Source organism: Phascolarctos cinereus, unplaced genomic scaffold, assembly GCF_003287225.1.
Source record: "Phascolarctos cinereus isolate Bilbo 61053 unplaced genomic scaffold, phaCin_HiC Scaffold_1;HRSCAF=81, whole genome shotgun sequence".
NCBI lineage: Eukaryota > Metazoa > Chordata > Mammalia > Diprotodontia > Phascolarctidae > Phascolarctos > Phascolarctos cinereus.
In genome coordinates this window covers 175,832,156-175,845,075 of record NW_027555514.1, presented here as the reverse complement: position 1 = coordinate 175,845,075, position 12,920 = coordinate 175,832,156, and the positions used below count along the sequence as shown (strand labels likewise).

At 35.4% G+C, this 12,920-nt stretch overlaps 1 protein-coding gene and 1 long non-coding RNA gene across 2 annotated transcripts in view; one reads left to right on the top strand and one right to left on the bottom strand.

Moving 5' to 3' along the window:
• ABCC9 (ATP binding cassette subfamily C member 9) overlaps positions 1–12,920 on the bottom strand; it is a 195,648-nt gene that overhangs the window by 19,571 nt on the left and 163,157 nt on the right. The window contains 6 exon segments of the mRNA XM_020994153.2: positions 508–616; positions 2,976–3,054; positions 5,354–5,484; positions 7,371–7,491; positions 9,409–9,462; positions 9,465–9,518. Of these exon segments, the coding sequence (XP_020849812.2) occupies positions 508–616; positions 2,976–3,054; positions 5,354–5,484; positions 7,371–7,491; positions 9,409–9,462; positions 9,465–9,518 (548 nt within the window).
• The window catches only part of LOC110213740 (uncharacterized), a 135,213-nt gene continuing 133,707 nt past the window's right edge, over positions 11,415–12,920 (top strand). Inside the window, exon 1 of the long non-coding RNA XR_002326100.2 lies at positions 11,415–12,854. This is a non-coding gene — a long non-coding RNA (uncharacterized LOC110213740). The remainder of the gene's footprint in view (positions 12,855–12,920) is intronic.

Here is a 12,920-nt window from a genome sequence, read left to right as displayed (position 1 = left end):
AGTCATTCAACAAGTACATATTAAACATGTATTTTTGAGGATATTTTTTAAGGATGGGAGGAGAGACAGGCATGTTTGTAGCAAGAAGATAAGAAATGAGACTGGAGGTTACAGAGAATGTGGGGATAATGGTAGGGGTAATCTGATGGGAAAGATAGGAAGGGATGGGATCAAGGTTGAATGTTGAGGTATTGGCTTTAGCAAAAAGAAGTGGCCCCTCTTCATCAGAGACTAGAGTGAAGGGGAGGAGAAAGTAGGGGAAGATATCAGAGGGGTATGACATGGGGAAAAGTACAAAAGAAAGAGCTCTTGGCAAATGGCTTCATGTAATATTTTACATATATTTGCATCTATCTCCCCACTAGATATAATCCATTTGAGGGCAGATACTACGTCTTATCTAAACTTTATATCTCCCCCAGCAACTCAGCCCAAATTATGTGCTTAATAAATGTTTGTTGAATGAAGGCATGTTTTAGCACTCCTCACACCAAGTCAGGGACCTACCGAATAGAACCACTGAATAGTACTGGATCTTGTAGAATGATTGAAAGTCTGGAACGTAGAGTGTGCAGTGGGAGTTTAGAAATGTCTATCCCATCAATGACAATCTTTCCTGTTTAAAGCAAATACATTTAATAAACATGTGGTAAAGTTAACAATAAAATTATATTTGTTTATTAAAGATGTAATACTTCTTTGCCTTACAGAGGGAATGTCAAAGTTGAACACTAGATTTTAATGATCAAAATTATCACATAGAAATTATATATATATATATATGTATATGTATATATATATGTATATATATATGTATATATATATACATATATATATTTAACAAAATCATTTTCATTGTTTTCTTTTAAAGGAATTTTTTTATTCTTGTGAAGTTATATGTCTCATAGAAACCAACACAGATATTTTCCCAGGAATTCTTTATATTGTATGAAAAGAATAGGAAGGAAAATCAAATGACTGAAATGTCAAGTTTTAAGTGTTCTACCAATATGTTGAAAGAATTATTGTGTTGCATTTTTAAATACCTAGATCTATTGATCATTTATCAAATATGGTAATTTGCCCAACTTCACTCCTTTTCCCCAATATATTTCAGGTATTATACTTCAGTCAACTTATTCTTCATCACCTAGGGTCCTCAGAAACAATGTTATGGCTTTTCAAAATGGCTGAGGGATTAGAAGTACTGTCTGTGGCTAAGAATTAGAGAAAAATTAATTGGTCTGTCTGAATATCTAAATCGTGACCCTGGTCTTACTAACATAATGTGCTAAGTGCCAAGCTTCTTAAGACTAAATACATCTATAAATGCCATGGATCATTTTTTGTTTAGGTAAGAGTGACTGGAAACTTTGCTACAGTGCCAGCACTTCCTGGCAGAGGTCATCCACTCTGCCCTTGACCTTGCAGAGTTCCTGATGTTTTCTTTGAGGTTTGGCAGAGTTTTAGGAATGCATGTCTGAATTGAAAAGGTGTCCAAGTAGTAACATCACACCTTGGAGATGTCCAACAGAAGGTCATGATCTGTTCTTGTGGCATGATATCTACCCCTTTGCCCCGCTTCCCCAGAATGGGGAAAAGGGATTTCAGTTGTTGAAACTCAACTAAGAAAAAGGGTTGTATGACCTTCCTGATTTGTTCCTCCCATGGAATTATACAGCTCTTACTTTTAGTTGAGCAACAAGCCTAGCACGTGGTTGTCACAAATGTAACATACCACCCCCTTTTTTGGAGACAACTAGGTGACACAGTGGAAAAATTGCTAGACTTTGGAGACAAGAGGACCTGATTCAATTCTAGCCTCAGACACCCACCAGCTGTATGACCCTGAGCAAGTTGCTTAACCTTAGTTTGCCTTAGTTTCTTCAACTGCAAAATGGGGAAAATTATAGCACCTACCTTACAGGATTGTTGTGAGCATCAAATGAGATATTTATAAAGTGATTAGCATACTGCCTGGCACACAGTGAGTGCTCTATAACTGTTTATTCCTTTCTGCCCCCTCCCCTCTTCTCTCTTCCTTTCTCCTTTCTTTCCCTTTCTTTTCCTTCCCTTTCCTTCTTCTTCAGGAGAATGCAATTGCTAGCCTACAAGGTCATCTGTCCCTGACACCTCTCCTCACATAATTTCAGAGCTGGAAAAGACCTCAGAGATCATCTAGTCAACTTTATGGATGCCTCCTTGAGCTAACAGTTAAGTTGGATGACTGGAACTAACTTTTTCAAGAATACCTCATCGAAACTGTTGGATCAAAGAATATGATGAATCTCCATCAGGGCTTAATTTTTATTACTTCCATGGCTTTATTATTTGTCATGATAAAATTATTAATACTAACAATTAGCATGTAAATATTATTGAACAACATGTGTGCCTTCCTCACAAAACATGCAATTTCATTTGACAAGTTCATATTTTTAAAAGTCCAATGAAATTCATTCACAAGATTTATTATTATGATTAAATGTTATTCTAAATATTATTCTGCCTTCAAACTTCCCTATTCCTGTTGGTCCAAATCACTCAGATTTGAAACTTCAGTCTTTGATTCTTTCTCCCTTTCTCTCTACATTCAATCAATTGCCAAGTCCTAGCAATTCTACCTCCATGACATCTTCTCATTTCCCTTCCTCCATAGAAAGTTGCCACATCTTAATCCAATTTAACATGATTTCTAAATCAGAATCTATGGAGAAGAGAATGAAAGCAAAACATTTTACTTTCTCAAATGCAATAAGCTGTGGGCTTTTTCTTTCCTATATTTAAAACAGAATTTTTGACCCTGACATGCTTGATGTGGGAAGCCAGACTCAAAACCATTGGGATTTCAACATACTTTACTGCACTTCGTTCTAGAAATATTTTATTTTCACCACTATATAAATAACAAGTTAGTAAGCAAGAATTTTTTTTTAGGGAAAAAAAGTTCCAGCAGAACATTCCTAACAACTCACCATCAAAGATATCCACCATTCTGAAGAAAGCCAGTGATAATGATGACTTTCCACTGCCAGTACGGCCACATATGCCAACCTAAGACAGTTACAACAAACATTTAGGTGAATATTATGTAACAATCAAGTTAACTTAGTTCTAGAAATAGAGTTACAAAAAAATCCCTCCCCACTAAGGATTTATATTCTTTTTTTTTAAAGGCAATTGGGGTTAAGTGACTTGCCCAGGGTCACACAGCTAGTAAGTGTCAAGTATTTGGTCTGCGGTCGCATTTGAACTCAGGTCCTCTTGACTTCAGGGCTGGTGTTCTATCTACTGCACCACCTACCTGCCCCTGAAGACATATTCTAATGAAGAGTGGTGAGGTAGGGATGGACCATGTGTATAGGAGTAAGTAAATACAAAGTAATATTTTTGGGGGGAGTGGAGAGTGGAACTAATAATTAGAAGAATTAGGAAAGTTCTCCTGTAGAAGATGGTACATAAGCTGAGCCCTGAAGAGAGGTAGGGATTCCAAGTATATATGGAGGTAGAACATTCCAGGCACTGGGGACAACCTGTCTAAAGGTAGAGAGGCAGAAGATATATTGTTATGTATGGATAACATCAACTATGCTACTTTGGCTAATGCAGAGTATGTGTGAGTGAGTATTGAGGAAATAGTCTAGGAAGACAGACTGGAGTCAGTGAAGGAATTTAAATGCCAAAGAGGAATTTGTATTTTAGCCCAGATGTAATAGGAAGTAACTCAAGTTTCTTGAGCAAAGGGTGCATGTGTGTGTGTGTGTGTGTGTGATGGAGGTGGGGTTCAAGGAGATCAGAGAGCATGACCAGAGAAGCAGGCATCTCTCCTCCAGATAGAGAAGGTGAATCAATCGCAAACACCAACTCAATGAAAAAGAACAGAAGTTGCACAAAATTATTTTAACTCAAAAACATCATGACAGAAAAAATGCCAAAACTCTATTTACATACTCATAGTATAATCACTTATTTGCAGATAGTCTTGCTTTCCTGATCTTCCTCTTCACTGATATTCATGTCATTAGTAAGACACAAACTTGGTTTCCTAGTCAAATTTCTCTACTAGCAATCCCAATCTACATCAGCTTTCTTGTATCCACTCACAGTCTTAAACTTTCTTTATCATTGGTCTTTGTATTTAGTTGGCTTTCTTAACATTAAATTGCCTTCTATCATAAAGGTGATCATTTCAAGAATAATGACTAGTAGAATAAGACTGATAGTTGCTGCTTTTTAAATACCATAACTAAAATAACTATGGAACCAAAACCAGTCTAAATGGAAAAATTCTCAAGGGACTGCTTGGTGTAACTTCAAGTCAAAAAAGATGCCTTTTCCCCTTCCTTCTTTCTTCCCTTCTTTATTTTTCTCTCTCTCTGTCTCTGAATGTCTGTGTCTGCGTCTTTCTCCATCTCTGTCTCTCTCTGTCCCTATTTCTCTGTGTCTCTGTCTCTCTCTCTTTCTCTTGACAAAGAGGAAGTTTTGGGACCTTAATAGCCATGGATGTGTTGGAAATGAGGAGACAGGGCTTGGAAAAATTGAATTTTTTTTAAAAAGAATGTGCTAGAGGTGGAGAAGATGCCAAACTCTGAGGTATCAAGGACAGCCTGCTGAGGAAGCTTTGCTGCTACTGTTCAATTCTCCCTCTCTTCAGCCCAGTCACTTGAAAGCTTTCTCTTGGGTGTCTGGGGATCTTCCCTGATTACTCTTCTTGGGGAATAACCTTTTATCCATGAAGGTCAGAGGCAGTATTCCTCCCATAGAGATTTAAAACTCAACTAATTTCAGTAGATGCCAGGCCTCCATAAACTCTGGACTTCTCTGAGAACTAACTACCTGCCTATGGCAAAGTTTCTTATTGAACAAATACCCTGTTAAAATTAAAACACTGTTCCTTTGCAGATATAAATCATTACCGAAAAAAAGGACATGATGAAAATTAGTTCTTTGATATGAGAAAAACACAACTTTAAAATACAGGGAGAAGGATTTAGTGATACATTAAGGAAATATTGGGATGGGGAAGGCAGAGAGATATTCCATAAAGTCAGTCAATTGTTGCCTACTTTCTACTCTACTTGTTTTGAAAATATACTTATGAAACCAATAAGAAAATAATAGTATCTTTCTCTTTTTCACTCCCAGGATACTTTCATCTTTTCTTTCATTCCACAGTCCAGATAATTTGAATGCCAAAGTGTATGTTGTATAAAGGCCACCAAAAAATACACTTGGATAAGATGGTCAATCAGCAAATATCATTTCACAGTAAATGTTCTATGAGTATATCAAACCCAACCAATCAATTACCAAACCTCATATTAATCAAATGATGACAATGAGAGCTCCATACCTTTTGCCCTGGTTTGATATAAGCCTTGACATGTTTAAGAACTGGTTTGAGATTATTTTCATATCTGACACACAGATCATGAATTTTGATTTCTCCTTCCTGTGGCCAGTGTTCTGGAACTTGAGATGGATCTGGGAAAAGATAAACAAAATTTAAAACAATAAACCACATACTTCCTTTACTAAGACTAAACTCTTTTCAAATTTAAAGTAACACTGATATGGATTTTGTGAAATTTATTCATGTAAAATTACATTCTGGGTGAGAAGTTCAGAACTAAAACTTCAGCTTTCTTTCTCTATATCAGGATAGTTAACACAGATCCTGGCTCCTCAACCTTCAAATACTCTTTCCACATGTCAGCTTTGAAATTCTTGCCTATCATTTTTGCCCAGCAAAACTCAGAATCATAACTTAAAAAGACACCAATATTAAAGTCGACATTTTTATCATATAGCTTTATAAGGTCTAGAACTCTGAAGAACTGGGAGCCTTCTTGACCTGGGTACTAGTCTCAACTGTGCCATTAACTTAATCTCTCTCAGACTCAGTTTTCTCATCTGCAAATTAAGGGGTTTGCACTAGATTACTTTTAAGGTTCACATCAAGATCCAAAATTAAATGATTCTTTGGTATTATAATTCTAGAGCAAGTAATAAGGAATCTTAGGTTAACATTAGATAAGTAATTAAACCAGTAAAACAAATATTTTAGAAATATTGATCTATCTTTCACAGTAAAGGTAAGAATGATTTATTTACTTTATTTTAACAGTATTTTTTTCTAATTACATGAAAAGACAAATTTTAACCTTCATTTAAAAATTCTGAGTTCCAAATTTTCTCCCTCCCTCCTTCACCTTTGCCCTCACTAAGATGGTAAACAATTAAAAAAATCTCTTTGGGATACAGACCTAGTACTAGTATGCTGGATCAAAGGGCATGCATAGTTTGATTGCCCTTTGGGTATAGTTCCAAATTGCTCTCCAGAATGATTGCATCTCCACCAACAGTACATTAGTGTCTCAATTTTCCCACATCCCTTTCAACACTTATCATTTTCCTTTTCTGTCCTGTTAGTCAATCTGATAGGTGTGAGGTGGTACCTCAGAGTTGTTTTAGTTTGCATTCCTCTAATCAATAGTTGATTTAGAGCATTTTTCTTATATGACCATAGATAGCTTTGATTTCTTCATCTGAAAACTGCCTGTTCACATCCTTTGCCCATTTAGCAATTGGGGAATGACTTATATTCTTATAAATTTGATTTGGTTCTCTATGTAGTTGAGATAGCCTTTATCAGAGGTGTTTGCTTTAAATTGTCTCCCAGCTTTCTGCTTTCCTTTTAATCTTGGTTGAATTGGTTTTGTTTGTGCAAATATTTTTAAATTTGATATAATTAAAATTATCCATTTTACATTTTGTAATGCTCTCTGTCTCTTGTTTAGTTATAAATTCTTCCCTTTTTTATAGATGTAACAGATAAACTATTCCTTGTTCTCCTAATTTACTTATGGCATCACTTATTATGTCTAAATCATGTACCCATTTTGACCTCATCTTGGTATATGGTATAAGATGTTGGTCTATACCTAGTTTCTGCCATACTATTTCCCAGTTTTCCAGCAGTTTTTGTCAAATAGTGAGTTCTTGTCCCAGAAGCTGGGGTCTTTGGGTTTATCAAACACTAAGAAGTATTGATCTTGACTAATAGTTGTATGATTAATTCTCTAGACTTTAAATTGTTCATAGCTGCTTATACATTGCATATCTTAGAAGGTCTCCATAGCTAAATAATGCTAAAATTTAAATCACTTTTCTAGTTAGTTCAAACAAAAAGTTCCTTTTAATTTGAATTATCCAGATAATTTCCTTTGTGCCATTTTTTTTTTTTTGCTGAAGAATCTGGCCTTCCAATATAGCATTGCCTAGTTATTAAAATGAAGAAGTTGAAATTTTAGCACAAAGCAAAGAAAATGAAAAGGTGAAGATTATGAAAATAACACATAGAACAATACCCATTGCTCCTTCATAGTTTTCAGATTCCATTGTCAAGAAACTGTTCACTTTTTTTACAGCTCCCATTTGGACCTCCAAATCAGCCAAGTTTCTCACAACCCAATTCAAATAGTTGGTTATCTATATCAAGAGAAAAGAAGGTAAATAATTTTAAATGAACTATTTTAAAGCAACTATTTGGTATTCGATAATAGTTTTAAAATTATTCTATCAAGCATTAAGTCTTATGTTCTTAGCATCTACTCCATGCCATGAAGATGTAAAACAAATATGACATGGTTTGACCTCAAAAACATACAATCTGCAGATAAAACTAATATCAAAGAAACAATTAGAAAACACTATGAGAGTATAAACCATAAGTGCTAACTTGTGTATTACATGATTTAACACTTTAGAAGTCTATCATGATGTAGGAGAAGAGCAGAGTAGATAATATGGGAGACCATTAAGTGCTAGAATTGTTGGAAATATTTCATCAAAACCATGACCTAGAGACAGACCTTGAAGAATAGGTAGTTATTTACATAGGTAGAGGAGAACGGATTCAAGCAGGGAAACTAATTTGCTATATGTAATAACATCTACAGGAGAAAGAAACTAAACTGAAAAATGTTCATTTTTTAAATTATTTTCTAAAAGATCTCTGAAATAAATTTTAAAAACTATAATTCTTAGACAAATTATTCATATTTTTTACTTTAATATGACATAGGAAATATTTTATATATATATATATTATATATATATATATATATATATATATATATATATATATATATATATATATATATACACACACATAAAACATAGGTTATACCATAACCATGTTGGAACAAGACAAAACAAAGCAGAGATTCAGTATTTATCCAAATTTAAATATAAAGAGTTTGAAGAGACCTGAGAGACTGTCTCATGCACTTTCCTCATTTTATACATGAAGAAACTGAATCTCAGAGATCTGTGACTTGCCCATGGTCACACAGCTTGGTGGAGCATGTATTCAAATCCAGATAGCCAGGTGACAAATTTAGTGCTCCTTCCACTGGACTACACTGAAAGGTATATTGTAGAGTGGATTCTTTGGACTAAAATTTAACCTTTCTTTGTGGCATGGTTTAATAGAACCATAAGGACCCCTTTTATTATTGTTGTACGTGCATAAAATAAATGTGATTACAAAGGAAACAATTATATTGAAATATAGTTATTAAAATATAAAACATACACACAAGTTCATGGACATTTGGTTAAGAACCCCTGATGTAAAAGGTTTCTGATTCTACTTCCAAATCTGATAGTATGCAATTACCATGTACTTAAGTTCTAATTATTATTAAATATTGTTACATGTTATAATATATTTTCCTTAACCAAATGAAAATCTCTATAAATGAAATCTATATACCTAGGACTTTAATAGGGACTTGATCTGAAAAGAGGAAAAATTTTGGTTTTGGTGTCCTGCATTAGTCCAATAATTCATTCTTTTCTCAATGCTTAATTTATTAATACAGTCTATATAAAGTATTATGTGGCAACACAGAAAATGGAGCATGGTTAAACAAGTATTGTGTATTTTTTTGTTACAGACTTGGGAGTACTTTGAGCATGTGAATGTGTATGTGTGTGTGTGTCTGTGTCTGTGTTCATGTGTGCACTGGAGTGGGGGAGGAGGAGAGAGTTGTTGCAATTAAAAAAAAAATTGGCTCATGGAACCTGAATCTACTCCAAGTTGTTCTGAACTTGTTTGGCTTTGGTCTGAATCCAGTACGTACAAGGCACTCATTTTGCTATTTGTTTCAAGTTCTTCCCCTACTGTGTATTACAAGAGCTGACCTAGAAAGCTATCCATATGTTTTAAAAATATGTGTGTGTATGTATGTATGTGTGTATGTAAATATGTACATGTGTATGTATATATGCATATAAATATATGTATATATGAGTGTATATTTATATGTATATGTTTATATATGTATGTGTAATCTTATACACAAATCCATTTTCCTTTAAATTATTTTTCTTCATACATACCGTAAGTGCATACAAGAGGCCCAGTCCCACCAGACCAGAATAAGAAGTTTCAGTTATGATGCAATAGATGCAACAGCTGCAGTGAGAACAATGCATGCTCCCAGATAATCCTAAAAAGTAACCAAAATTGGTTATTTCCAAATTTTCAAATCAATGAGACTGGACCACCTTCTCTACCAGGGAGTGACCACCAGAGAATTCTACAAGAGAGAAAGTACTATTCCATATTTCCTATATGTCCTATAAGCCTAAATACCTAGAGTTTTAGAAGAATGTCAGAGATGACGTTAAGTGGAAAATTTCTTTGTTCAGACTGGCAATTCTATGTGTCTCTAATTTTAGCACTTTGCCTTTATTTGTGTCTATGTTTTAGTTCATGGCTTTTCACCAATGTGCTGTGACTGCTAGTGCTAGAACTCTTTAGTATGCAAGCCATAGCCTTGACAGGACTCTATTCCCGACTGCCTATTAAAATTTGGACCATTTATCTCTCAGAAACTCAATAAAGAATGAAGTTGCTGAAATGCCAGTCAGATTTTTTTTATCTGGGGTATCACATCACATCATATCACATCATATCACAACACATCACATCCTATCATACAACAGCACATCTCATCAATCCAGTGAACATTTATTAGCCATCTCTAGTGTACATAATACTGTAAGATATGACATGGCTCCCTCCCGTTTGGGGAGAGGCAACATATGCAAAAATAACTATAATATAAGATCATATAAAATAATCACGTAAAAATGGTACACGTGTAGAACTAAGTGAAAGCTGAGGTAAAACATCACTGCTTAACTTTTAGGAATAAGGGAAGGCTTTAGAATCAATTAAGTCATCAATCTCAGCCCCTCATTTTACTGATGAGGAAACCAAGGCTCAGACTTCCCTACAGATGAATAGGTAGCAAGCAAATTGGAATACAAACATGTCTCAGATCTAAATCACTGTACTACACAGCCTGCCTCCTGGAGGTATGAAATTTGAAATGGGATTCACAGCATAGAGAAGAATTAAAGAGGCATTATGGCAAAGGCATGCTCAAATATTCAAATGCATCTGTGATTTCATCAATTTAGGAGCTCCTTCCAATGACATAGATAGATTTCAACCCATCAATGCTTCTTCATCCTGTGTGACTATTTTTATGTTATCCTAAAATTTTACTGTGAGGAATTTACCTAATATGCTAGAAACCTTTCTCAATTTCTCATGTCATTGTGAGGGGACCAGCAGAGTATTTTGTCTGTTATTCCTTACTCTTGTCATATATCTATCCCATCTTTTCTTCCTGTTATACAATTCATTTATGACCCCCTTTACTCCTGTTCTGCAGAGTCCTTCATTGTTTACATGTTGCAGCCTATTCATACTAATCATACACCCCTTCACTGCCCTCTGTGTGATACTGACTTTTAGTTTTTTAGAAACAATGGTGTTCTGTGTCTCCATGTCATATAGCAACACTGGTAGGATACTGGTATTAAAAAGATGGGCCTTTACTTTCATGGAAACCCTAGGGTCAGTCAAGGAGCTTTGTAATTTTCCAAAAGTGATACAGTCCCATCTCCTTCACTATTTCAAGTCACTGACCATCTGTTCTATCTGTCCCAAAAATCATACCAACTGGACAAATGCTACAGGATTACATCTAAATGCTAACTGAAATATGGGCAATAGACATTCTTCATCCACTTGGTTTTTCCTCTACTGATGGGCAGGCCAAACTTCTATGAATTATTGTAGACCTCTCCCAGAAGGTTCTTCAGTGTCCTAGAGCTTGATGCAATCAATATAATGTTATCTGCAAACAGTAGCATCTGTAGGCACTCATTATCCACAGAGAAGTCCTCAGCTTGGATTTCATGCTGGATCTATCATGATGATAAATGCCTTTTCTATGTATTTATTTCCCTGTTTTATGCCTCAACTGATTTGTTACAAAAGAATCATTAAATATGGTTATTTCTCTTGCTGTATATCCCTGGGAATTGGGATTGCTCTTGATGTACATATGGGAAACATTCTACCCTAAGAGTTTTTAGACAACATTTTGTCCTACTACATCAAATACTTTTTGATAATCAGCAGATGATAAGCACAATGGGGCATCATATTCTCTTCTAAAAAGTCTTACTCCAATGCCTCCCTTGTTGTATGGAGGTGGTTCTGAATTCTAGAAGGATATGAAAACATAGCACAAACTCTAGTATGCTGTACCACGCTAGAAAGATCAATTTTAGCCAGAGTAATGAATGCCTATTTTTTTCCCTAAGGACCAACCTCAATTAAAAAAAATCAACAGCAAGCTTGCACCTTGTGATGAACTTTTTTTTGGTTATGACAATCCATGAGTACATTCTAAGAACAGGGGAAAAGGTATGAGCAAAGGTCACAGAAGCAGGAAAGTGTGGTGTGATGGTACAAAGTCCAAACCGACTGCGGTATAGTCTATGGAAAAGATGTACTATGCTACATATAAAAGAAGCAGAAACTTTTAATTTTAGAACTGGAAGGGACTTTAGAAATCACTTAGTCTAAACAAGACAAGGAAACCAAGGCTTGGAAGGTACAAATGACTTGCCCATGGCAGATATGTGCATCTATCTATCTGCCTGATCAGATCCCTTAGAATAAGTACCCAACTTCTTTGAAAATTTCTGAATACAGAAAGTAATCCAGTTCATTCCAGAAGTTAGTTGAAGCCATATGTCTGGCACAATATAGAGGTTGTATAAATGATATTTTCTTAAAAATGTAATCTTTTTTTTTTAACAATACAAGGGTGATGAGGCTGAGCAAGACCACTTCTATTGAAATACATGCTTTGGGCCCTTGATAAAGTGTATGTATGACCAGAGACTACTGGTTAGTCCCTATGATAAGGGTTGGGAGTATGAGAGTAGGAGCTATGCCACAGAAAAATGGTCACTGAGTCAAGAAGAACTGTCCACTCAGTAGGATTAAAAAGAGAAGATGAAATCTTTACCTTTCTCTTTATTCCAATCTTTTTGAAGGTCTGGCTTAGGACTCCAACAGCTTTCCCTTAAACTTCCCAATGGATTTTGCTTTCTTCTCCCTCCATAGAAAGTCACATGCATTTGGCAGTGAGTGAATAAGTCTGAGACTTTATCATTTGTCCCTTGCTTTCTCTTTTGCCTTGTTGCTTTCCCTGAGCAAAGGTGACTGAATGGTGATTATGAGATGGATGTTTCTAACCTTGGTGGTTAATTTATGAACTTAAACTAACTCATGACTTTGGGAATTCTAAAGTCCATATGCTGACTGACAGCAGAAGATTCTTGTTGCAACAGTGACACTTCTTGGAGGAGGGAGATCACTGGCAGGATCATCCTGGTACCTGAAAGCCCCAAATATGACCTGTCTAGCCAGAAAACTTGGACCTTAAGCTACTGTTCAGCCAGTACAGACTGAGGTAAAAAGCGAAACTCTTCAGCAGTCCTATGAGTCAATCTCCCAGGAATCTTTACCTCCTGGGAGA